This window comes from Phyllostomus hastatus, unplaced genomic scaffold (genome assembly GCF_019186645.2).
Source record: "Phyllostomus hastatus isolate PE091 unplaced genomic scaffold, TTU_PhHast_1.1 phas_scaffold_1674, whole genome shotgun sequence".
NCBI lineage: Eukaryota > Metazoa > Chordata > Mammalia > Chiroptera > Phyllostomidae > Phyllostomus > Phyllostomus hastatus.
Genome location: NW_025334011.1, coordinates 25660548 through 25687849, shown reverse-complemented (window position 1 = coordinate 25687849; position 27302 = coordinate 25660548). Strand labels below are relative to the sequence as shown.

Sequence of the window (27302 nt, the reverse complement as noted above, 5' to 3'; positions counted from 1 at the left end):
GAGAAGTGAGAGCAGTGTGAGAGAAGTAGAGCAGAGGACTGTTGTTTTCCACTACAAGGCTTGTGGTGCCAATGAGCCTTGCATGAGTAGCAGTCCACTAGGTGCAACATAACTCTTGGAAGAATAGGGGGAATGAACTAATTTTCCAGGCACAGGGCAGAACACAAGAAAAAAAGAATCACCTGCCAATGTTTCTACCTGCTGGAACATAGGGTGAAGGTGTGGTGGGATAAGAGTAAGCACGGGGAAGGCGACAACTCCCCAGCCTATTAGCTCACGAAGTCTGGACCTGGCTACGGAGATCAACTGAATGATTCTTTTTGATGGGAGTAACTTGAACAGCTGAGGCATTCCAGTGGCAGATTAGAGGAGTGCTAGATTAGAGGAGGAGACTAGTTGGAGACCACAGTCTATTCTAGGCAAGAGATGATGAGGGTCAGAGATCAAGGAACTTTTGGTTAATATGAAAGATTAAAAAAAAAACAAGAATGAACAGGTCTTAATTCAGATTGGGTTGGGTTATAAGGGAGAGGAACCAACGATGATTCCTAGGTTTCTCACTTTGGTGATTGTTTCCAATTAGAGAATTTAGCAGGAGGTTTGAGAGGAAGAACAAGTGCAGTTTGGGATGTTTGAGGTAGGAGGGGAGTACGTAATAGGCTTCTGCATACAGACATGAAGCTTTTTAATGAGGCTGCAATAAAGATATGTGTTAGTCACAGCAGAAACTAAAGGCCAAGGGAGTAGGTCCACTCACCTCGGAAGGAGGCGATAGGTGAGACAAAGGGAAACACTGACAGGAAGAGTGGTCACAGGCCTCAGGAAAGGAGTGGTTACCAATGTTGAATGCCATAAAAAGTGAAGAAAGAGAACTGAATAGATTCTGTTAGATGTGGGTCATGATGATCTTCAACAACTGAGGCCTGGTGAGAGCAGAGGTCTAACTTGTAGTCCACGACAGTCCCCATTCCTTCAGTGCAGGATGCATCTGAAGGGGTGATCAAAAGTGAGGAGGTGGTAGTACTACAGGTGATTCTTTGAGAAGCCTGGAGGTGAAAAGATAGAGCAGGGGCACTGGGGAGTAGGAGATGGAGCTAAAAACCTAAGGGTTTGACTTTTCTCCCCTAAAGGAAAAAATTTGAGAGTGTTTAGATGCTTCTGGAAAGTGGCAGTACAGGGAGAGTTTGAAAATATGGGAGAGGTAAAACTAAAGTTTCACCATACAACCCAGCAATCATACTTCTAGATATTTACCCAACTAACATACTAATTGATGTCCACAAAAAACCTACACACACACATTTACAGCAGCTTTGTTCATAATTGCCCCAAACTGGAAGTGACCAAGATGTCTTTCAGTAGAGAAATGAATAAACTGTCGTACATCCAGAAAACCGAATATTAGTCATCAATAAAAACAAGCTGGCAAGCCACAAAAAGATATGGGTGACTCTAAAAAGCACAAGGATAAGTGAAGGAAGCCAGTTTGAAAAGGCTGCATACTGCATGCATGCTACCAATTATATGACATTCTGGAAAAGGCAAAACTGTAGAGACAGTGAACAGAGAAGTAGTTGCCAGGCATGAGGAGGGGGAAGTTTGGATACAGCACAGGGGATGTTTTTTAGGACAGTGAAACCATTCTGTATGATACAGTAATGGTGAATACAAGACATTAAAGCATTAGTCAAATGCCATAAAACTTTACAGCTAAGAGTAAACCTTAATGTATACACAATTTTAAAAACTAATTTAGGAAGTTGGGGGATCCCAAGTGGAAATGCAGAATGTGACAAATAATTCTAAGTGGTACAAACACATAACCTTACTGAAGTCTGAGAAGGGGGGATAAAGAGTTGACTTAAGAAGCTCTGGAAACGAGTGAAGTCTGGTAGCCTGTACCGGCATGATAAACTGTACATAAGCACTGTACTTGGGTTGTTTCCTACAAGGATATGGATCAACGACTCTGAAAGTGCTTTGTAAGTATGTGCGTACATATGTATTGGAATTGAACAATAAAGGTGGGAGATGGGTTTCTCTGTTGGGGTGGGAGGTTACACATGAGTGAGGGGGAGGGAGCAAGATCATGCATATAGTAAAGTATCAAAGTTGGAAACATCTGTATGAACTCATGTTTACCTTACTATAGATACAGATGGTTACACATACATGGGTTATTCTACTCATATGTATTTCTTTGCTGTATTAGCTGAGTCTAGAAGCAACAATACCCCAATAGCAATGGGCACACCTAACCCCAGATCTTGGTTCCTAATATCATTCTTCAGTCTCGAAGAAAGTCTCATTCTAGAACTGGGGCAGGAAATAGACAAGATGAGCCTGGGGGATCTCATAGTGCCAGATAGTAAGGAAGAGCTAAGAGCAAACAAACAAACCACCACCAAACACCACACAGCAAGGGAGAATGTTAAAAGCCAAAGGGATCCAGGTGCCTACTGAAAAGGCTTCCAGTAGCCAGGGCTGGAACAATTATTTTAAGTATACTTTATTGATTATGCTATTAAAAGTTGGAAAGAAAAGTCCCAAATTTTCTTTCTTTTATTCCCCCTCTGCCCTGCACCTCCCGCATTCTGGTATCCCTCCCACCTTAGTTCAGGTCCATGAGTTTTGTTCTTTGGCTTCTCTATTTCCTATACTATTCTTAACCTCCCCATCTATTTTATGCCTACCAATTATGCTACTTATTCCCTGTACCTTTCTCCCCTATTTCTTCCCCTCCCCCCAATAATCCTCCATGTGATTTCCATTTCTGTGATTCTGTTTCTGTTCTTGTTGTTTCCTTAGTTTTTGTTTTTTAGGTTCAGTTGTTGATAGTTATGAGTTTTTTGTCATTGTACTATTCATAGTTTTTGATCTTCTATTTCTTAGATAAGTTCCTCTGGTGCATTGTCTGTCGGGAAGGGGTCAGCGAGGGAACCATGTGGCTTGTTGGTTCCACTCTAGCGCCACTTTTCAAGGAACTCTCCCACGAAACTGGGAGTTTCTCCTGCCTTTGCACCCCCACATTTTACAGCTAGAAGTTTTGAGTCTTTAGTTTCCTGGTCAGCTGGCCCCACGTGGCCTGCATGGCCCTGCCACCTTGCAGTGGGTCCTCTCTGCCCAGCTGCCCATCTCTGGCACTCCTACCAGTCTGGATGAATGTTTCTTTAACTCTTCGTTTGTCAGGGTTCCATGCAGTTTGAATTTCTGGCAGTTCTGGTTTATTATTTTTAAATTGGTCGTTATCCTTCTTTTGGTTGTGCAAAGAGGTGATACATTCCTACCTATGCCTCCCGTCTTGGCTGAAACTCCAAAGCTGGAACAACTTGAGCCACAAAATAAAGTAATATTGGATTATAACCTGGAGTATAAGAAAAATATCCATAAATTCACACTGATAGAAATAAACGGTTGAGTTAAAAAAACAAATGGGAGAAAAATAGACAAATCTTCCATGCAGAGTTCCAGACGATTTATGTAGCTACTCCAACTTAGGGAGGTGGAACATACCACCCATTCCTTAAGTGTGAGTTGTACATAGTAACATTCTTCCAAAGAGTAGAGAATGTAAAGAAAAAGAGTAACCTCACAGTAGAGAAACTCGACAAATACTGCTTCAGTCAGCTGACCAATGTCAACATCCATAGTGGTAAGTCATGTTTATAGTGTGTACCCTTGATATTACATGAGGAGAACGGCACTTCTCCTCTGTGGTCTCCTCTCAAAACAAATGAGTAACACCCCAAAATCATCCTGGTCTAACCATGAGAAAAACATCTGACAGACAAACCCTAGTTGAGGGGCATTTTATTTGCTCAGTTATCAAAAACAAAGGAAGTATAAGAAACCATCATAGCCAAGAGGAGCCTAAGGAAATAAGACTAAATGGAATGTAGCATCCTGAATGGGATCCTAAACCAGAAAAAGAACTCAAGGTAAGAATTAAGGTATGTAATATATATATTCTATATGAATATGTAATATAGATATTCTATATGAATGCATAATATACCAATATTGGTTCATTAATTGTGTCAGATGTACCATACTAATGTAAGATATTAGTAATAGGGGAAATTTGATATAAGGGAACTGTACTATTGTCACAATTCTTTATAGCTAAAATAGTTTATTTAAAGGAATATGGTAGAAGACTGATAGAGCTGGGACCAAACCAAAACTAGCCCAATGTTCAAAGGCCACAAAGCAGCCATCAATCCTTTGTCCTTCCCTTGCACTTCTGTCTGAAAAGCCCTTCTCTTGCCTGTCTAGCTGGCAATCCCCTTCTTCCTTCAAGACCTAACAGTCCTGGTTGGTGTGGCTCAGTGGACTGAGTGCCAGCCTTGGAACCAAAGGGTTGCTGGTTGGATTCCCAGTCAGAGCACACACCTGGGGTGCAGGCCAGGTCCCCAGTAGGGGGCTCGGGAGAGGCAAGCACACATTGTTTCTCTCCCCTTCTCCCTCCCTTCCCCTCTCTAAAAATAGATAAATACAATCTTAAAAAAAACAGAACTAAAGAATACCTGGCACAAATCACCTCTTCTTTATTGTCATCTCAGACTTTACCAGTCATAACAAATCTGCTGAGTTATATGTGAGCTCTCAGTGCTTTACACATAATCATCAAATTTACTGCCAATTCTTTGTGTATGCTGGGTCCCCTCAGATGCTGGGACCAGAGACAAAGACTATGTCATTAACCCCAAAGAGCCCAGTCATGCACCTTGTCTTGTTTTAGCAGGATTTACCTTGCACTGTTTTGCTTTTGTGTGTTTCTGAAATGAACTACAAATTCTGAAACCAAGGACAATGACCTTATTCATTTTTCATTCCCAGTACTAAAAATACCTATACATAGCACATGACAAAACAATGCTTGTTGAATCCACTGAAAAACTGAATTCTCTTTCAGTTTATGTAGGGACTACTTATAGGAAAAGCAAACTATGAGAAAATAGTCTGCAAGGTTTTATACTAATAGGTGATTTTTAATTACGTGCAAAAAAAACCTGCCCCCTGCCCCCAGCTTCTGAATATATTATACATGTTTTGGAAGTAGGCCGACTGTACCAGCAAGAGGTAAATTTGCCTTCAAGCCAAAGAAACCACCAGACACTGGCATTTTCTCCCAGAGGAGTCATGCCTTGGGCATGGCAGCACCTCACTGATGTGACCAGGCCTTTCTTCCCACCATCCTTGGCATGCTGGCTCATCACCTGAAGTTCACCAAAGGGCTGCCATGGCTTGGCTGGGCAAGTAAAAAGCATCTGTAAAACTACGTAAATGTAAACTACACTGCCACTTACATCTTATTGACCAGAAATGACACATGGCTACCCAATCTTCACATTAAGAACTTTCCAGCCTTTAAAACAAGAGGCATATGATAGAAAGGAGTTTGGGAATAGGTGGTGGGATATGTGGTATCTGCCACACAATCAACCTCTCTGGCTGTCCCCAAAGTAGTCATTGTTCTTCCCATACATACACTTGAAGAGCACTGACCCCCAACCTAAGGAAGATGACTTTTCAAGTCTCTTCCAGTTATTGATCCCAGTCCAAAGTCTCTGGGTGAAATGCAGTTTTCTTTGAGGTCCACATGTGGCCCTACCTGGTGCAGACCTACAGCTAAGAAGCCAAGTTGTCTGCCTTTAATGTGTGAGGGCAGAAAACAATCAGGATGCTGTACATTCTACACTCAAGTCAACACAAACATCTCAATAACGTGGTCTTTGAGCCAAGCATTTTGTCTTGAAGCAGCTGGTCTCTGGGGCTATCTCCAGTCCCTTCTCCCTACCATACCGGCGGCTGTTGTCTAAGGGCAATCCAAAACCATCATATGAAGTGAGAAAGCAACATCTTTAATTCCATATTTACAAGATTACAATCTCTAATCTCAACCCCTGCTGAAGCTGCTGGTGAGCCAGCCCGTAGGTTGCATTTCAGTGAAGGTAGGTTTTCCCAAATCAACAGGACTAAGCCTTGCAACTTTCCACCCACTCAGACTACAGGTTACATGCAGAGAAAGCTTCTCTTAACAAGGCTATTTTCTTCCCTCTGCTTTCAAACCAGCTTCCTTTAGTCTGACTTAATTGCTTTTGCAGAACTTGGTAGCTTGCATTTTTTTCAATACTTCTGTGATACTGCTTTCCATGTATGAGTTGTTTAATCCTCCTAATATTCCTAAAAAGTAGGTATGATTAGCATTTCTATTTTTAACTGAGGCACCCGGCCACATAGCATGTAAGTAGAAAGAGGGTTTAAACCCATGCAGTCTGACACCAACACATCTGAGAAGTGACCGAACTCATGCTATCACCCTGCAGTTCCCCCATCATTTATTTCCCTTAACACCAGTCTGACTTGTACCCTGAAGTCCAGTAACAATTCTGCAAAAATGTTTTGCTAACAGCTAGCTAGCTTCACCAACTAACCTAGGTAGTGGGTTCTCTTGTTCTACCTCTCCATCTTCTAGGATTTGTCATTTCAATTCCAGTATCAACTTGTTTATCAGTCTGTTGTTTTTAGTTGCAAATGAGAGAACTCAGAACTCACTCTGGCATATTTAAACTAAAAAGGAATTTACCACACCCCCACCCAAAACGAACAAACTAGTCAACAGAATCTCCAGACAGGCCCCAGCCATAATTGGAGGTTTTATATAAAGCAAGAAAACTCCCAAGTCACACCCAGAAACTGCTCCTAAGACTGCCCTGCCACACAAGTGGCCTCACCACAACATTATGGAATGACAAGGTCTCTGCTACCACCGCCCAAAGGCTAGGCAACACTGCACCTGCCCTGGCCAGTGAGAGCACAGATCCTGTATGAGCTCTGCTCTAAGCTAAAGCCTTGGGGTGGCACATCTTATATAAAGAGCCCAGGCTGGGATGCCCACCTTAGCTGCATGACAGACTGGGAAACAAGTTTCTAATCTCTGCTTTAGGGGGAGGAGTGAATGCAGGAAACTCCCCAAACACAGGAAGGGCTTTCAGAAGATGGCAGATAGACCAGGAAGACCAAATGTCTACTGAACCTTTAATTTTTTATTTACACTGGAATTTTTACATTGAAGTTAAATTTGAATTTTAGTTAATATTAAAAATTAATTTTAAATTTCTTAAGCACTATCTTATAGGAAATTAAAAAGTAATAAGTAAAGACTGGGGAGAAAGCTATTCACCAAGTTGTGTCCATGCTACTAAAAGTTAAAGTAGTTTAAGTAACTTGCATTCCTCTGGTTGTTGATCATGAGAATGTAGGGAAAAGCCACCTAAATGCAAATAAATGATGTTATTATGCAGCAAGATAATAATAAGGCAGACATCACAGGCTGCTTGGAACTTATAGTTTAAGAATATTAGAGGTTATAATACAAATTAAACTAAGCCAGCATAATACCCAGCATAAGCACATTTAATCGGTAGCTAAGTCCATAGGTAGACCTTTGCAAGTTTCAGGGCTGCAGATGACTTTTAGTCCTGCAAAATATTCAATTATGTAATTCTTTTACATTAAAATCTTTAACCCAAATTGGCTTTAAAAAATAATCTTGAACCTAAACTTATTTTACAAAATCCGTGTACTTTAATCACAAAAACCAAGTCTCAATTAAATTTTACTCAGTAAATACCACAAAAGAGAAAATGTATTCTTTTATTTGTTAAATAAAAACATGAGAAAACCCTTTTTTAAAGAGAGTCAGAATATTCCCCGGGCCCCCAAACCAAGTCCATGGGTGTGAAGAAATGTTGGGTGTTTTCCTTTCCTGAGGGGTCACAATACACTTTCCTGTCACAACCACCTAAAGGGACAACATAGTTCCATGTCCTTCAGTTGCCACCTCAGGAAAATCAAATGCCATATTCCTGCAAGCAAGGAACAGAACACAGACACAGGTATATTCTGGAAACACTTCCTACTCTGGCAATGAACCCCAGCACCAAATATGTTTACATTTTCTTTTTTGTGGCTCTGCTAAATTTTTAAGCCACAGATACCACTGTGCTTCAATGGTACAATTTTTCATAATTCTGGAAATTTATTAGTTGACAGTACAGTTTAAGTAACTAATGCAGCTGAATTTTATACATTTTAGAATTACATATAAGAACTAACATTCTTGCCCTGGCTGCTATGGATCAGTGGATGGAGCACTGGCCTGAGACCTGAAAAGTCACAGGTTCAATTCCCAGTCAGGGCACATGCCTGAGTTGTGGGCTAGGTCCCCAGTTGGCGCCATGCTAGAGGCAACTGATAGCTGTTTCTTTTCCTTTCTTTCTCCCTCCCTTCCCCTCTAAATAAAAAATTTTTTAAACGGTTAAAAAAAAAAAAGAACATTCTTACAAATTTTGCCAATAGAAATGTGACCCCAAGGAACCAACATTCCCAAAACATTATGGGTATGCATTTACAATGTACCTGAGAGATTCTGAATTAACTTGTCATTTCTGATCTATGCCAAAGACTATGTTTGAATATCTAAAAACAAATGATAGATTCATGACTTCTATACCCTAAATCCACCACAAACCCTAGAGTCTGATTTGGCTTAATTGAAATGATTCATCCAAACAGGTCGTGGTAAGTTCACAACTCTTGAACCATTGCTCAGATTGTAAAGATTTTTTTCTATGACTAACGTCAACAGGAAGAATTTCTCTGTTAGAGAAAGCAGACATTTTCACCCCTGGCAGACTGCCACGATGATACTTTATTATAGAATTAATGAAGCTACAGTAACTTATAGGTTTTATTAAAATGACAAAAGAAAAGGAAAAGAAAAAAAAAGACAACTTAATACAATCCCTTATCCCAAAACTTTCTAGATTTTTTTTTAGTGCAAGAAATACTGTATCTCTGAAGACTTGAGAATTATCATGAAATCCTAGCAAAATGAAGTTAATTACCTCAGAAGTGGTAATAAAAAAGAGAAACAGCCCTGGCTGGTGTGGCTTTGTGGACTGAGTGGCAGTCTGCAAACCAAAAGGTTGCCAGTTCCATTCCCAGTCAGGGCATGCGCCTGGGTTCTGGGCCAGGTCCCCAGTTAGGGGCATGTGAGAGGCAACCAAATCAATCACACACCAATGTTTTCCTCCCTGTCTCTGTCCCTCCCTTCCCCTCTCTCTAATGACAAATAAATAAAAATCTTAAAAAAAAAAAAAAAAGAGAAACAACCAGAGAGGCACACAGATTTGTTTTTTAAAAGGATTTTTATACTATATTAAAAAACCACAAAATAAAAAAAGGGATTAATCAACATATATCTTAGCAGTCCTTCCAAGAATCTCTGCACCCAACAGCCATGCAAGCTGGCTGTCGCCTTTTTCTTGTCTGCTCAGCGTGCAGCTTGTGCTCTGGTTCTTAAAATCAAACTTGTTCTGCCAAATCCAAGACCCTGAATTTATCCAAATTGTAGAAACAAGCTTTTACCACCCGTCCACCAAAATACCTCCCATTCAGATCAACGACAGCTAAAAGGCAAACAAAAAGACAGTCAGTCAATACAGGTTCCTGTAAAACATTACAAGAATGTTCTAATTATAACAAGATAACAAATTCAACTTAATTTTTTATATTTGGTTGTACAACTCACCTTTAATTGCTGATTCAACCCGCTCAAATTCCAAAAATATTCGTACTGCTTCATCATCAGGGGCACCAGGAATCTGGAGAGGAAAAAAGTATAATAGGTAAAGTTATCATTTGAGATGTCAGTTAAGTGATTTCTGTAAGAGTAAGTGTTCCAATTATCATCATATACAAAAAAGTAGTAGTCAAATGCCAAGGAAATTATCATCAAGCATTTGCTAAACAGCTGTTTGCAACAGGCACGGTGTTAGGTGTTGGGAATGCACAGCTAAGCAAAGCATGCAGGGAACCACTTCACAAAGAGTGGAAATGTAGCTCAGCACCCACGTGGAAAACCAGTGGGGAGACAGTTGGCACACAGGACCACGCCCACGGATCAGTTCTCCCATGGGAAATCAGGCCTGCATTATAACTAGGTTGCTTTGTGACTTGATCTTGCTAAAACTCCCTCATCCTGAGTTCAGTCAGCAAATGCTTACTGCATATCTTTAAAGTAACTTCCTGAAGTCTGTGCTAATTCTCCCAAGGACTGAAGTATAACTAGAACTGTTACTCTCATCGTTCCCTTACACTTGCAACATTTTTTCCTTGTTAATCTGTAAGAAGTTATCAGTAACATCCTTCCAGTTGCTATCTGTAAAAAGTAATTACCTAAAGCAAACCTAAGCATAATGAATGAAAACCTTCTTTGATGTATGCTATTAGAAAGCCAATAAAAGCCTGTCAAGGCAAGGGTTGGCACACTCTCCTCTTGAGAGAGTGACTGTGCCGTCCCTTTTCCTCCACAGGGCTCGGCAGTCCAAGTGAATTTGTCTCATCTCATCTATAACATCATGGACACTGTGGGCCAGTGTCCATGTCAAAGCAGTCTGACCTTGTGGAGGTCCTGACAGCTGACACATAAATAATTATGCAGTCAATAAACAGCAACATGATACAGAAGTGAAGCACAAGTAAGAGCAGAAATTTAAGATAAAAAGTGCTGTATTCTTTTTGTCTCTCATAACAGGGTGAATTCCTTTGTTGTGCTTTCTATGCCCTGAATAATACGGCCCCATTCCATCTAACCAAGCATGTCTCCAGTTAATCCCAAACATGCCCAACCATCCCATTTTGTACCCTTTGTTAGTCTTCCAGAAGCTACAACCCTAATCTGGGTATTTTTCCCTCCTATCCAAATGCTACCCAGTCATTTCAAAGCTTAGCTCCATCTGATAGTCACCAAGCTGTCTCTTTTTTTTGTTGACCTAACACTTCCTCCACTCTAGTGCTTAGAATCAATATTACTGAGTCTAGCAACAAAGTAGTCTGTTTTTACATGTATTTGTTTTGTTATGCCAACTGAATAGATCACTGAGAACACAGAACATCCCAAATGCTCTCAACACACTACTGGATATGCGGAAGGCACTAAATATATACTTGCTAAATGAGTGAAACCAAAGGCATGTCCAAGTAACAAAATTATTGAGCATATTATTTATTATCAAAGTCTTTAATCACCAAACTAAACCTTACCCATAAATTTTTTATTTCTCTCCAAATAAAGTTTGAAGTCTTTCTTGTCTTTATGTTTAAAATTGTTATACCAAGTAAGAAAACTAACTAACACCTGCCACCTCCTATAGTGAGACACTGTTATTTCAGCACAGCATACCTGTCTCTTTTTGTAGAAAATGTTTTATAAACTGTCAATCACAACATGTTATAAATATCAAAAGAAAACCCTCTTACTTCAAATATCACACATTTTCCAACTTTGCCATATTTTTCACATTCTTCCTTGGTTTCAACTTCCAAGTCTTCATCTACCTCTCCTGCACCAACCATGTTCTATAAACAAAAATAAATTCAAGTATCAAGTATAATTTATAAATACATAGATAAGATGTATAAATAACTTTATTATAGCAAATGGTCTCCATCCCAAATAAAATGTTTATCCTTGTAGTCCCCCCAATGCTATTTCTTAAAAAGAAAATAAATAAAATAAAAATATACACTAAACTTCATAGTTACAAGACCAGTTATGCAAGCACCAAGGTGCATAAACTGAACTAAGTGTCTAACAATTTCAAATATCTTAAAGTAATTGCTGTAACTAAACATTAGTAAAAATATCAGTCTTATATGGAGTCTATCCAAAAGTACTGTTTGCAGAAGTATTATTTTCCGTTTTCTTTACCCATTATGGTCTCAGTGGTGCTGAATACATGCAGGGATAGGTTAGGGTGAAGTGACACATAAATCAAGGTGGGCACACAGATTTCTTCCTTCTGCTTCTTACCCTTAGTAGGACCACTTTAGTAGGACACTTAAGTATTTCGGTTAATGGATTTGAGTCTGACTTCTTGGCTGCATCTGTCAGCAAGCAAATCATCAGATGTAGACATGTTAGAGCACTGAATCCAAGTTACAATGAATAATTTAATTCCAGAAGAAACCCTCTGATGTCCTAGAGTTATCTACAAGCACCTACAGCTGAGCAAAAATGTAGCCTTATCTGTAATGAAAGCATTCCCTTTGCTTTGGCACACCCTATTTTTCAGACTATGAGATGCACTAACTCCCAAATTTGGGGGGGAAACGGGGGTGTGTCTTATAGTCCGAATGTAGCTTACCAGGCTAGTAAATGTAGTTTACATTTATATTGGTGAAATATTATGCTATTTATGTTATTAAATATTTTATATTTTTCGCTTCAAAATTTGTTTTCCTATTTTCCTCCTCTAAAACCTAGGTGCATCTTATGGTCCGGCGTGCCTCATAGTCCTAAAATATGGTAGGTTTTTACTATAATTTCTGGAAGTTTTTAGCTTCCCAGTTACCTACAAATTTCACTTAGTGCACTTCCTAAAGGGCTCACAGAGCACACCCATCCCATTAGCCAGCTACTGGCTGCAGTGCACTGAGTGCAGATACTCCCACAAATCAGGGTGATCCAGGCTGACTGGCTGCTTCCTAAAGCTGTGTATTGACAGAACAAAAATAAAACACTAATGAGCCATCTTCTACCAATAAGAACCCTTATAGAATGGAAACATAGCAGATGTTATCACTGATAAACTGTATGTGGTTCTGTCTTTCATGCTATAAAAACATAACTGATCTTATCAATGTAATAAGATTCTTTGCCTAGTAGAATTAAGCATGAGTGAACTTATTTTCTTAAGCACTGTTTATTTTCTGGGAAAGTCACTGTCTTTTTCTCCTGTGGGCCTTCCTATCTCTATATCTGTTCTGAATAAAAATGAGGCACAGCACGGAACTGAAATGTATCCAATGAAGAATTCTCTTATTCTACTCAAGACTTCTTTTCCTCTGGACTGCATTTCTCTGCTTCTGGGGAAGACCCACCTTTCTCTGTGGCTTCACCCACGATGATCTTGCCTCCTCGCTTGCTCGTCTTCTCCACTGATAGTGCTGTGCTCAGCCCTTGCTCATGCTTCCCAAGACCCTGGCCTTCCCGGAAGCCGTACTTCTGCATGATTTTATGTGCTACTGTGCCACTGGCAGGAAGAAAAAGAGGGAGTCCTTTACACCTGAAGTCATCAGCTAAAGCATAAATTGGATTTTATATCATAACACTCTCCTTTTGGGAGAAGAGAAATTCTGTAAGAGCTTCAGTGAGATCACATATAATTAACAATGAGCCATTAGATGGAAGTTATGGGGATGTTCAGGATGAAAGAAATATAAAAAACTAATGCTGAAACCCTGGACATCTTGAGATTATCTCTTAGGCAAGGAAAATATTAAGTTTCCCTAACAAAATTTCCCTAGTACCCTGTTAGAAAACAGTAGAGCTTTTCTAACAGTAGACCAGTGTGTTCTAGTATCTGAATTTCAATACATCTTTTTTTCAATTACAGTTTACTTTAATATTATTTCATATTAGTTTCAGGTGTACGGTACAGTGGTTAGACAATCATGTACTTTACTGAGTGTCTCCCTGGAAATTTTCAGGACCCACCTGGCAATACACACAGTTATTACAATATTATTGACTACACTTCCTGTGCTATACTTTACACCTCCATGGCTGTTTCATAACTATCAATCCATATTTCTCAATCCCTTTACCTTTTTCACCTGGTCCCCCTAGACCCTCTCCCCTCTGACAACCATCAATCTGTTCCCTGTATCTATGAGTCTGTTTGGTTTGTTTCTTCGTTTATATCGTTCTTTAGATTCCATGCATTGGTATACCTTACAACCACTGTTTGTTTTAGAATGTGCCTGTCAAGGAAGTGCAGAGTCCTACACAAGTTTAACCCAAAGAGGCCCACACCAAGACACATCATTGTTAAAACATCAAAGGTTAAAGACAAAGAATCTCAAAAGTAGCAAGAGAAAAGCAGTTATGTATAAGGGAGCTTCCATAAGACTGTCAACTGATTTTTCAACAGAAACTACACAGGCCTGAAGGGACTGGCAAGAAATACTCAAAGCGATAAAAAATAATGACCCACAATCAAGACTGCTCTGCCCAACAAACCTATCATTTAGAACCAAAGGACAAATAAAAGGCTTCCCAGACAAGAAAAAGCTAAGGGAGTTCATCACCACCAAATCAGTATTACAAGAAATGTTAAAGGGCCTTCTTTAAGAAGAAAAATAAAAAGCATGAATAATAAAATGGCAATAAATACATATCCATCAACAATTACTTTAAACGATGAAATCTTGCTTTTGTAACAATGTAGATGGATTTATGGGGAATTGTGCTGAGTGAAATAAATGAGAGAGAGGAAGACAAATGCTGTATAATTTCACTTGGATGTAGAATAAAAAATAAACAAATAAATACACAAATAAATAAACAAGCAGAACAGAAACAGACTCATAGATAAAGAGAACATTTTGATGGTTGCCAGGTGGCAGGAGGATTGGGGAGACAGGTAAAAAAGAGAAGGGATAAAAAAATACAAATTAGTAGTTACAGAACAGTCATGGGGATGTAAAGCACAGCACAGGGAATATAGTCAGCAATACTGTAATAATTCTGTATGGTGCCAGATGGGTATCAGATTTATCAGGGTGATAACTTAGTAAGTTATATAACGTCTAATCATGGGGTGTACACCTGAAACTAATGTAATATTGTAGGTCAACTGTAATGGGAAAATAAAAATTTAATAAAGATTGTCTTTTCCTAAATGGTACAGTAGTTTCCAATGATAGCCTTTATAATGTTAAAGAACTCCTAGAGATCATCATTTAACTGATGAGAAAATAAAGAAACTGAGGCCCAGATTAGCTGACTAGGTTAAAGCTGATTAGAAACAAAAACAAACACAACAATTAGAAATTATTTCTATAGGTGTTAATATCAGAATCAAAACTGGAACCCACAACTCTTAATTCTTAGTCCACTGCTTTCTCTAATACCATAACTTTCCTCTTTTAAAAAAATTATTTTTATTTATTGATTTTTAGAGAAAGAGAGATATTGTTTTGTTGTTCCACTTATTCATGCACTCATTGGTTGCTTCTTGTGTGTGCCCTGACCAGGAATTGAACCCACAACCACGGTTCATGGGGACAATGCTCTAACCAGCTGAGCTACCCAGCCAGGCCTGGGAGGTGCCTCACAGGTGTCAAGGGTGACCCCTAGCAACCGCTGCTACCTAAGGCTTAAGCCACAAAACCCTGCTTCAACTAGAACTGTACCCACTTTACTTCATGTTTTGAGATTTCCTTAAAAATTTCATTCGAAGCTATTCTAGGGCTAAAAGGCTGAAAACTGCTGAAAGGCGCCACACTGCATCTTCCTTAAGCATAAGTTAAAGACTGAATTCCTGTTCAAAAGGGGATTCAGCAAAAAAGTCAATTTTTATCATGTGCAAGAAAAAAACAACCACCCGGTTTCATGCCTGTTCACCCTCCAGCATATACTATAGGTGGTCCAATAAACCTTTCTGCAATGACGGGGGTGCTCTCTCTCTCTACTGCCTAGTACCATTGCTGTTGGCCCTGTGTGGTTATCAAGTACTTGAGATGAACTAGTATAAATGAGGAGCTACATTTTAAACTATATTCATTTTAAATTAACAGCTACCAGTGGCTAGTAGCTACAGTAGAGAACAATACAGGTCTAGGGGATGGGTACCAAGGTCAGAAACTCAAAATCCTCTCACAGTACAGGAGCCCCAGCCACCTACTCCAACTCTCGACGAGTCACTTCTTGAGGGCTCTAAGAATCAAAGCATATAAACACAGGCGAGGGCAGATTGGTGTGATTACTACAGACACAGCATTTCTGTCATAGGCAGTGTCCTTTTAAAGGACACAGAACAAAGGCCTCACTATAATGCTTCATTTGATAGTCCCTCACTGCATGAAAGAAACATAGAAACAACATAAAACATTCTTTCAGCCAAAATGCACAATGAATCCAATGGTGTTTAAAAAGAAATTCCACCAGCTCTACCTGAAAGTCAATGTTAAAAAGATTTTTACATGTAGGTAAATAAATACTCTAATTTAGTTTGAATAACTGTTATTAAACTAAAGGTGTATAACCATGACCTTAAAGCAAATGGCTCATTTTATCAAGAAATAAAGAAGTCGTTCACCATTTGGACATAGTATATAAGTCAGCTGTAATTCACATGAGCTATTTTATTTGCAAATGTCATGAAAATAAATGTAAATAATGATCAGAAATGGTTCCTACCTAGGGAATATAATGTTCAACAATGAAATCACCTAAAACTTACATTAGAAGGCTTTGTTTTGTACAAAATACAACAGCACTGTGCTGCAATATCCTCCACATGACTCAAGCATGGATTCTCAAGAATGATGTATGTGACCGGACACACCAAGCACCTCTCTACAAACCAGAGAATGTCCTCACTCCCAAACAAGCTGCATCTACTGAGAGCACTGCCTACACTTCACACTGAGTCTCACCCATCTCACACCTGCTGAGACAATAGCACTTGGAACCATTACCCCATGTTGGCGAGGAAGGAGTTGCCAGGGCCCGGTGGAGATCTGGGTCTGTCCTGCTCCTCATACATGGGGGGAGGGATGGCAGCTTTGGAAGACTGTGAGCGAGGTCTTGAGTCCTCTTCATAAGGAAATTCTCGGGGTACTGTTGGATAAAAATAAAATAGGTTTACTAAAATACTATTAAAAAGTTCCACATTGCGCTGCATAAAATCCGTTCTTTTAATTAATTTAATTAACACTTTTAGTTTACTATATGAAGAAGAAAACAAAATCCATTTTACAGCCTCTACATGACTTTTTAAAATCATAGAGGTATGACATGATTTTTAAAATTTTAGCTTTGTTACAGCTGTTTATTATCTCCTCAAATGTCCCTTTGTATCTTACTGAAATGTTATCCTTTAAAAGGGCTCTTAAATGACAATTTTTGTCTGAATTCTTAAGATTTCTGTATGTTCCAGATAGAGCCAATCAAACTCCCTTTCGATTCTCATAGCCTCTTGTATACCTGTTTTAGAACTCTAAGTGTACTACTTCATTAGCCTAGCACAGAATAAAGGTCTTTGAGGTTATGGACCATATACCAGAGCAGTGATTTTCAGCCCTAGCTACATAGTAGAATCAACAAGAACGCTTAAAAAAAAATCCAAATGCCCTAGCCAGGTAGCTCAGTTGGTTAGAGTGTCTTCCTGATACACCAAGGTTGCTGGTTCGATCTCCAGTCAGGGCACATACAAGAATCAACCAATGGATGCATAAATAAGTGGAACAGCAGCAGCAGCAAAAAAAAAGTGGATGTTTCTCTCTCCACAAAAAAAAATTATATATTAATTTAAAAATCTAGATGCTTGGGCCCTACTCCTAGAAATTGGTTTCAATTGGGTTTATGGTTTGCCAGGTGTTTTCACACAAAGTGTACTTAACAATATTTTCTGAATTATCTTTTTTAAAAAATATAAAATAAATAATGCAACAGCTTTTCAAAAGCACCAGGGATGACTGTATTTTCTTGGGATAGTTTAGGTATGGTCCAACCCAGAGGACAGGAAAATGACCTAGAATGATATATCAAAGTTCAATTCCAACCCCCAAATCATAGAATAGATCGCTGGGAGGAGAAACAGTGGGTGGGTGTGTTCTAGCAATGAAAGTGAAGGCACACAATCTGTGCACTGAAATCAAAACAAATGGCACAAAAATCTAATCAAGAAGGCACTGCCACCTTGTGGAAGGTCATGAATTTTACAGTCTCTAAATTACCAAGTACACAAATTGAAAATTGAGGAGCTACTGCTTGTTTTAACCTAACTCCAAATATGAAATGTTGGAAAACACAAAATAAATTTTAAAATTTTATAAAAGAATCTCACTGTATAAAAATCCAAGTCTTAGAGACTGGCATTAAAACTTCTAAAGTATAAGGGGTGGAAGGGAGCAGTAGCCTCAAGGACCCAAGCCGGGCCTCAGGGTTAGGGCCAGAGGACAGCTTTGCTCATGCAGGTAACGTGGCCAATGGAAGCTAAGACTGTCCACAGCAAGACTTTTACCAACATAAAAGAGGGGAAGTACCAGATACATACACTCTTTGTCTTTCTCTACAAGAGAAGTGGGTGGTGCGATGGCAGCTCCGCCCATACCTGCAAAAATATAAATTCCATGTTAAAGGAACATTGTAGTTGCCAGACTCTCCAGGATTGTGACACAACCCCCTCTCAAGAAAAAGAAGAAAAGAAAAGAAAAGAAAAGAAAAGAAAAGAAAAGAAAAGAAAAGAAAAAAGAAAAGAAAAGGAAAAAAGAAAGAAAGGAAGGAAGGAAGGAAGGAAGGCCTGCTACTTCATCCCTCCAGGTAACATCTAAAGAATTTAGTCTCTGAATCTAAGATTAAAAATGTAGAAAACTGGGAAAAGCCAGACAAACATAATTATGTGTTTCACAGCAGGCATTCAAGATCTCCAGAATGTAGTAAATAAAGGAATTTTAAGATCAAATAACTTAAGCCAGAGAATTAGCAGTTACTTAAAAAACAGTAACGTAATTGTTTACTAAGAGCATGTTAACCACTGGGTTCTTTCATAACATCTCACTTAGTCTTAATGAACCTTTGAAGTAGATATTTCTGTGTCCATTTCTCAGAGGAGAGTTAGTGGACAGACAGAATAAAATGCAGCGCCCCAGTGATGCCGAGCTTTACCCCACAATAATCGACACTCCTTTCCAGGATGCAAACCGCTGGGACTAAACACCTATTTGAAAATGTGGGCGCTTCTAGTTTCTATGCAGCTGTTTTGTGTTGTCACCGTTCTTGCTCGTGTTTCTTGGACAGAGAATGGCAAGCACAAACAAACAAAGTGACTCTATTCGCTATATGATACAGATGGAGAACACGGGTGAGGAACATAGAGAATTTTTCATTAGGTATAACTTAATCACCCACAAAATAGTCCAAAAAATAAAATGTAAATAAATAACAGCAAAACACTGACTACAAAGCCAGTGCTGTACCAGCATGAAATGTTTCACAAAAGAAATTCCTCCAAAGCCAGCGCCCACACATCATGATTAACAGGTCTGGAACAGACAATTACTTAAGGAGAAATAGGAATAAAGTTTTCTTATATTTCTTTTGAAGTATCTATTGTCATTTTTCAATCTTATCACTAAGACCTAAGTGATTACTGACTAATTCTGAGATTAGCTCTAATGAGTTCAATATAAAAAATTTAGGGTGGGCCCTGGCTGGTGTGGCTCAGTGCATTGAGGACCAGCATGTGAACCAAAGGGTCACAGGTTCGATTCCCCGTCAGGGCACATGCCTGGGTTGAGGGCCAGGTCCCTAATAGGGGGTGCACAAGAGGCAGCCACACACTGATGTTTCTCTTCCTCTCTTTCTCTTTTCCTTCCTCTCGCTCTAAAAATAAATAAATAAAATATTTTAAAAATTCAGGGTGATTACTTAAAATTTGCTACTGATCAGGTTCAGATATAAGCATCATCTGTTATCAGCGGTATACATAATGGGCATAATGCCATTACTTCCCTAATATTCAATGTACAGTTCCTGTTAATGTTCAAGAAAATAAATGGCCTTCATAGAGAAGGCACACCTCCTTACAAAAATGGCAGCCAATTTGTAAGCTGAAAAAATGAGACCAATAATTGTTCAACCTATATACTGGATTCCAAAAAGTTAACAAAAACCAAACATTTGTTGATTAATGAGATAATGGATATAAAAGGTTTAACATCAGTACCTTACTCATTGAGCACACTCTAATGTAACTTTCCTCCCACGGGAAAAACAATGTAGTGCACGGCAATATTAAGCATGTACCAAGTACTCTTTTGTTGTTGCTGAGGTGTAACTGACATCTGATATCAGTTTCAGGTGTACAAAGTAATGACTCAATACTTGTATATAATGCAGAATGATTATCACTCAGTCCAGTTAACATCTGTCACCATACTTAATTATAATTTTTTTCTTGTGATGAGAACTTCTAGAATTTACTCTCAGAAACTTTCAAATATGCAATACAGTACTGTCAACTATAGGCACCATGCTGACATTACATCCTCATGACTTACTTGTAACTGGAAGCTTGTACCTTTTGACCCCCTTCACCTTTTTCTCCCACTCCCCACCCCTGGCACGCAACAACCTGTTCTCTGTATACAGGGGCTTGATTTTCTTTGTTGTTGTTGAATATTAAGTATTCTACAAATACATTTAATTCACACCTTCACTGAAAGATAAAGAATTCTAAATTATTAAAGACTCAGTCCTTTTCAACTCAACTAGTATTTTAAAATTTAAATTAAACCCGAAGACAGTCCTGGCTATATATAAAATAGGGTTCATAGATACGGAAATATATTCCAGCTTCATGATAATATTATTCTCAGGTTGTATGTTAAAGATGACTACATTACAATGAGGATTTCAGGTAGATGAAGGTCCTGGATAAGATGAACAGGGTACCTGTATCTCATGAAGTGCTTCTTCCCTCTGTGCCTCAGATTTCCCATCATTACAATGGGCATAACTACAGAGCCCACTCTGCGTTGTCGTGTGGCGTAAAGGACATAATTTACAAAAGTGCTTAGAACAGAGCCTGGTACAAGCAAACAAGTAGAAGACTTAAATTTCTCACTTAAATCTCAATCTATCAGCCAAATTCGTCAATAAATCAAGGCAATCCCAGCAATCAAAACATGATGAAGCTAAAATAAGAAGCACTCAACAAATACTGCTTAACTGTCTAGTGATCACTAAGGATTTAGCTCTTACACAATTACAACTCTGCTTGTAAAATTTTAGAGCTAAAGGGAGCTTTATGAACTAGTTCAAAGTCTTGTCTTCCTGCTCTCCAGATGACACTGAGAGAAACCAATGTCCAGGGAAGCTAAGTGATGCCCTCAATTTTATGCATGTCAGTGGCAAATGTTCTGGAAACAAGTGCCCTGACTCTCCACTCAGTGTTTAACAGAAACGAAGCTGGACAGAGAATCGGTCACTGTGACTGTGCTACAAGTAAAAAGAAGTGTGCATATGTATTTTGAGATATGCTCAAAGTGTCCACTTAATAAATGTTGGAAAGTGGGTGGGAAGCTCGAAGAAGAATATATGTGAAAACTCAAAATAAATTAAGGATGTATGCAAATGAGGATTGCTAGGATTCCTAAAAAAGAATACCTAAATCAATGTCAACTGAACTAATTTATCATATTGCGTATGAAAAGCAAATAGTGAAATTACACCACAATGGAAATATAATATTTATGTTCATGCCTTACTTCTTTTTCTCCTCTCTCGCTCATAATCTTCATCTTCATCAGAATCTGGATCTGGTCGTCTTGAAAATCCACTAGCTTCATGTCGGTCCTTACGCCTCCTGTGATAATAAAAGAACCCCTGTTCATCACAGATGAACCAATTCAGAGATATAAAATCAAAAGACATTACCTTGACTGGCTGATGGGTAGAAAATACCCAGATCCTCCCCTTCACACTAAACTATTAATGCAAGGAGGGGTGTGCACAATCAACTGGTTGATGTCTAAAGTAGCAAAAGTATGAGAAGTGAGAAAAATTCAGAAGATAAAGTGAACACATTTAATAGGTATACAAGTGTAAGTAGCAAGAAAAACTCTTCCTTGACATTTACCAATTTCAATTTTAAAGCATGTCAACATAGGTAATAGTTTAACAATTTCAATTCTCTAGAACAATGATTTTCAACCAGAGTCCCCAAAGAGGCACCCTGTTGTGCTGTAAAAGAATGTTTAAAACATGCAATACCTGACTATTTAGTCAGGGGCACTGACCTCTTTTCCCTTAGATTGTAAAAAAACACCAAAAAAAAAAAAAACAAAAAAAACCCACACACAAAAAAACAAGACCACAACCAACACAACAATAGCCGTCTGGTGTGAATGAATCAAAATCATACCTTTTTTTTTTTTTTGTCGCACCAGCAAAAAATATATTTTTGGTGTACTGCAGAATTTCAGTAATTAGTTTATGTGTACCATGACATAAAAAAGGCTGGAAATCACTGCTCTAGAATATGCCTTCACTTCATGTAAAATAAATAATGAGAAATACTGTAATAATATTTTCTAAAAAATTCAATATTCAATATTTGTATTTGATTTTTTAAAAAGATTTTAATGATTTATTTTTAGAGAAAGGGAGGGAGAAAGAGAGAAACAGAAACATCAATGTGCAGTTGCCTCTCATGTGCCCCTACCTGGGGACCTGTTTCAAAACCCAGGTATGTGGCCTGACTGGGAATCAAACTAACGACCCTTTGGTTCACAGGCTGGTGCTCAATGCACTGAGTCACACCAGCCAGGGCTGATTTTTTTTTTTCTAAGAGAGAGAGGGAAAGGGAGAGGAAGAGTAAGAGAGGGACAGAAACATCTACCCACTATTCCACTCATCCATGCATTTACCAGTTGATTCCTGACCAGGGATTGAATCCATAATCTTGGAGCATCAGGACAATGCTCCAACCAAGCTACCCAGCCAGGGCAATATTCAATATTTAAAAAAAAATACAAACAAATCCTTGTTACCCATATTTTTAAAAAACATAAATAAAAGATGCATATGTTTTTAAAAATTCCACCTTGCTCTAAAATAGTTAAAGAATAACAAATTAAGTATTTTGAATAGTTATGATTATAGAAGAGTCATAGCATAGGAAAGAAACTACTGTTCAACACTAGGATTCTAAGGTACTTTTCTAACAACTCACCCAAAATATGTACTTTAAATTTTCTGTACCTATAAAGGAAATTTGCTCAAGAGTTTGTTTTCATGCTGGGATGTAACAGCTAAAGGCTTTTAAAAAGTTTGATTCTTTTCTGATGAGTGCTCAGATCGACCATGAAAACTAACTTCAGCCTTATGGACAGCACTGAAGTTCATTCATTAACGTTCTCATAAATACAGGTCTGGCACAAATGACGCCCATTTTTTATTACAAAATCATAAGCATCTAACTCTGTAACATAACAGTATCTCACTTAAGCATACCATATGACATTTTGGGTGGAATGTTCAAATTAAGACTATAAATTATTACACTCATATTATTACCTACCAACCACACTCAAGCAGGCCTTACTTTTGTCGGACCTGTATTTCAAATATAAAATATCCCCAAATCCACATGAAGCCTTACTTTTCTCTCTCTTCTATTTCTTTTTGTCGTTCCAGCTCCCGCTGTCTCTGTCGTTCCTCTCTTTGGCGCTTTACCACTTTCTCATAATCATTCGGGAACATAGGGTCATATTCATCAGCTAAGGGAATCAAAACTTCTCCTGCAGAAAACCCACTGGGTACAGGATCCTGAGGAAGATAAAAATGCCATGGTACCATCCTCATGTCTTAACATTTTATTCACAGAATTAAGGGAAAAGAATATGAGGGCTGGAGTGAGTGTGATGGCCATTTTTTACCTCCTTTGTTTTACAGACAAGGGAACAAATGTCTAAGCAGGTTTAGTGACATGACATTGTCACACACCTCACTAGGTAGCAGCAAAACCACGACAAAGACACTAGTTCAGTGTTAATTTCATAAATACCCTACAGCATTTTCTTGAAATTCCTAGACAAACTGCCACCACCAAAAATTCTAAGCAATAAATTTGATTATTTATATAGTAAACAACAAATACCTTAGTTTCTTACAGCTCCATGAAAACCAAGCCACCCACAGATAACACAATCATCCTTGTGATCATTTAATAGAGTAACTTTAAATTTTGATTACATGGACAGATATGATATATTAAAACTTAAAAAAGTAAAAAGCATCCCCTTGGGCTTTTTGAAATCCTCTGGAATGCATCCCTTCCCAGTCGGCTGCCCTTCATATGCTGAGTCTGGCACAGCATGGATGTAATTTCCTTCACATTGTCATTCATTTTTTTAAGGTCCACTAAGATCAAGTTCAGATGATAACATTTTGCATTTCACTTCTAAACATTTAGAGACTGGGGCTGCTTATTCTTTGAGAGAAAAGAGGTAGGCTTAACAAAGAAATGAGAAAAACAAAAGGCAGGCAGAGCACAGCCAACTAAAAAATACATGATTAGAAATGGGGCTTTACCCTAGGCGGGTGGTCTTGATTTCTACATGGCTTAGGGAAGCCCCAGTATAATGCATGGTCTAAATTTCCTAAAACTCCACACTTTCTTCCTCCATGTTTTCTTAGCATTTAACTCTTCCTTATTATCTGCAAAAATAAGAGGCCTTAACTGGTCTCCATGGACATCTTAAAACAAGCATAACTTAGGACTAGTCACCTCTTTCAAGAGGTATACTGCCCAATACTATCAAATGCAGAAAGGCTGTAAAATATATTTTGTTTTGAACAGAAAATTGACATGATATGAGCTTATGTTCAATATCAATGAATTTAAATCCAACAATTCTTGTTAAGTTTGACATTTTATAATATTAGATTGTTTCATCTGACATTATGCATTATAAAACAAATACTTTCTCTTTTCCTTACAACTAAAAATCAGGAAATACTATAATTCAAATGAATAAAAGAAGTCAGAAGAATAACTGTAGTCACTTCCCAAGTCCTATCACTGGAAAATTTACACAAATCTATTAAAACATAGGGATCCTGAAGGGCAGGTAAAATGAATTTGCATTAATATTAAAGGAATTTAAAAAATGCAAAGGCACATAAACAAGATTTCCTTTCAGTTATTATTAAGATAGAGAGAAACCAGTAATCAGTCTTTCAATTTAAGTAGTACCATAATCACAAAGATTCTACCAAAAGAACAGTCAATATGAAATTTAAAATCAAGTTATTTTTACTGTATAAAGCCGACTAAGTTTAACAATGACCCATTCCTCTCTAAATGCCACAAATAAAGCAATTTGTTAATTTAAAAAAATTAAAATGCTAATACTCCAATGATGGGGAAGGTGGGTAAAACTAAAATACTCATATATTGTAGGTGACTTTGTATACTAACACAACTTGGCTGAAAACAAGCCAGCACTAAAACAAACTGATAATAAAAATGACTGATCTCTTAATGCCACCTCAGGAAATCTATCCTAAGAAAATAATTTTACATGCATAGAGCACTCTCTATGGAGATGTTCATTAGAGTGTTATTTATGATGACAACATAAAAGCAGATCTAGATGGTTCTACAGTTAGGAAACTCTTGTATAAATTACAACACACTAACTTGATGGGAATACTTCACATGTAAAAATTGATTATGAGGGACTTCTGGCCATGATGGAGGCGTAGGTAGACACACTTTGTCTCCTCGCACAACCATAAGAAGGATAACAACCAACCTAAAAACAAAAAACAAGAACTGCTAGAAAACTGAACTATATGGAAGTCTGACGAGCAAGGATTTTAAGAAGAATCATTCACCCACATGAGTAGGAGGGGAGGAGACTGAGAAGCAGGGTGGAGAGCACACAGTGTGGCACACCGAGGCAGTGGAAGCTGGCAGAATGGGCGGTCCCACATTCACAAGCAGCTGAAAAAAACTGGGAGGGACAACCAGGAAGCAAGCAACACCAGCCCCAGCCCAGACCTCACAGCCCATGGTTCCAGTACTGGGAAATAAAGCCTCATAACCTCTGGCTGTAAAAACCAATGGGGATTGCAGCACTGTAAGAAACTGCTGATCTCACAGGATAGTCCACTTGAGGGGCCTACATGGTTCTAGAACATACACAAGCCTACCCACTGGGGGAATTAGCACCAGCGCAGCAGCTAGAAGGGTGCTTGCTACTCACTTAAGGGAAGTAGGGGAAGTGACTGGAAACAGGGTGAGGGCCAGCAAGTGGAATTTTTCTCTCTGACCCCTCCCTCACATAAGGGTCACAAGAGGAGAAGCTGGTTGCCCAACCCTAACAAATACCTAAGGCTCTGCCCCTTATAACAGGTATACCAACATGGGGAATAAACGCAGCTTACTTAATAAACAGAAACATAGTGAGGCTGCCAAACTGAGGAGACAAAGAAATATGGCCCAAGTGAAAGAACAGATCAAAATTCCAGAAAAAGAACTAGCTGACATGGAGATAGTCAACCTATCAGATGCAGAGTTCAAAACACTGGTGATCAGGATGCTCACAGAAATCACTGAATATGCCTGCAAAATAAAGAAGTGAAGGTAATACAAAGTGACATAAAAATACATAGGGAACCAACAGTGATGGGAAGAAAACCAGGACTCAGATCAACAATTTGAATAAAAGGAAGAAATAAACAATCACTGGAACAGAAAGAAGAAACAAGAAATCAAAAAACTGAGGAGAGGCTTAGGAACCTCTAGAATAACTTTAAAACTTTCCAACATCCAAATCATACAGGTGCCAGAAGGAGAAGAAGAAGAGCAAGAAATTGACAATGTATTTGAAAAATTAACGAAAGAAAAATTCCCCAATTTGGTGAAGGAAAGAGACATTACAGGACCAGAGAGCCCAGAGTCCCAAAAAAGTAGGACTCAAGGAGGCCACACCAAGACATATCATAACGAAAATGCCAAAGGTGAAAGATAAAAGAAAATCTTAAAAGCAGCAAGAGAAAAGAAGAGAGTTACCTAAAGAGGAGTTCCCATAAGAGTATCAGCGGATTCCTAAACCTCACAGGCAAGAAGGGGCTGGAAAGAAGTATTCAAAGTCATGAACAGTAAGGACCTACATCCAAGATTATCCAGTGAAGCTATCGTTTAGAATGGGAAGGCAGATAAGTGCTTCCCAGACAAAGTAAAGCTAAAGGAGTTCATCATCACCAAGCTCTTATTATATGAAATGTTAAAGGGACTTAGCTGAGAAAAAGACGATGATCAAAACTATGAACAGTAAAATGACAATAAACTCACAACTATCAACAAATGAATAAAAAAACAAAAATAAAATAAAATAAGCAAACAACTAGAACATGAACAGAATCATAGAAATGGGGATCACATGGAGGCTTATCAGTGGGGAGGGGGAAGAGGGAGAATGGGGGAAAAGGTACAGGGAAGAAGAAGCATAATTAGTAGGCACAATATAGACAGAGGGATGTTAAGAATAATATAGAAATGGAGAAGCCAAAGAACTTACATGCATGACCCATGGACATGAACTAAGGAGGGTATTGCTGGGGGAAATAGGGGTACAGGGTGGAAGGGGGCAAATGGGAAAAATGTGACAGCTATAATAGCATAATCAATAAAATACACTTAATAAAAAAT

At 38.5% G+C, this 27302-nt stretch overlaps 1 protein-coding gene across 2 annotated transcripts in view; it reads right to left on the bottom strand.

Moving 5' to 3' along the window:
- The window catches only part of RBM17 (RNA binding motif protein 17), a 64010-nt gene that overhangs the window by 18797 nt on the left and 17911 nt on the right, over positions 1-27302 (bottom strand). The window contains exons 4-12 of one of the 2 annotated variants that reach the window (XM_045858228.1): positions 23244-23410; positions 21349-21446; positions 18135-18191; positions 16555-16696; positions 12952-13103; positions 11882-11955; positions 11329-11427; positions 9599-9671; positions 9197-9476 (exon numbers count right to left, since the gene is read on the bottom strand). In XM_045858228.1, coding sequence (XP_045714184.1) covers positions 9373-9476; positions 9599-9671; positions 11329-11427; positions 11882-11955; positions 12952-13103; positions 16555-16696; positions 18135-18191; positions 21349-21446; positions 23244-23410 — 966 coding nt within the window. In that variant the 3' untranslated portion in view covers positions 9197-9372. Of the gene's footprint in view, positions 1-9196; positions 9477-9598; positions 9672-11328; positions 11428-11881; positions 11956-12951; positions 13104-16554; positions 16697-18134; positions 18192-21348; positions 21447-23243; positions 23411-27302 lie in introns of those variants that run through there. The other variant, XM_045858227.1, reaches the window with a different exon arrangement.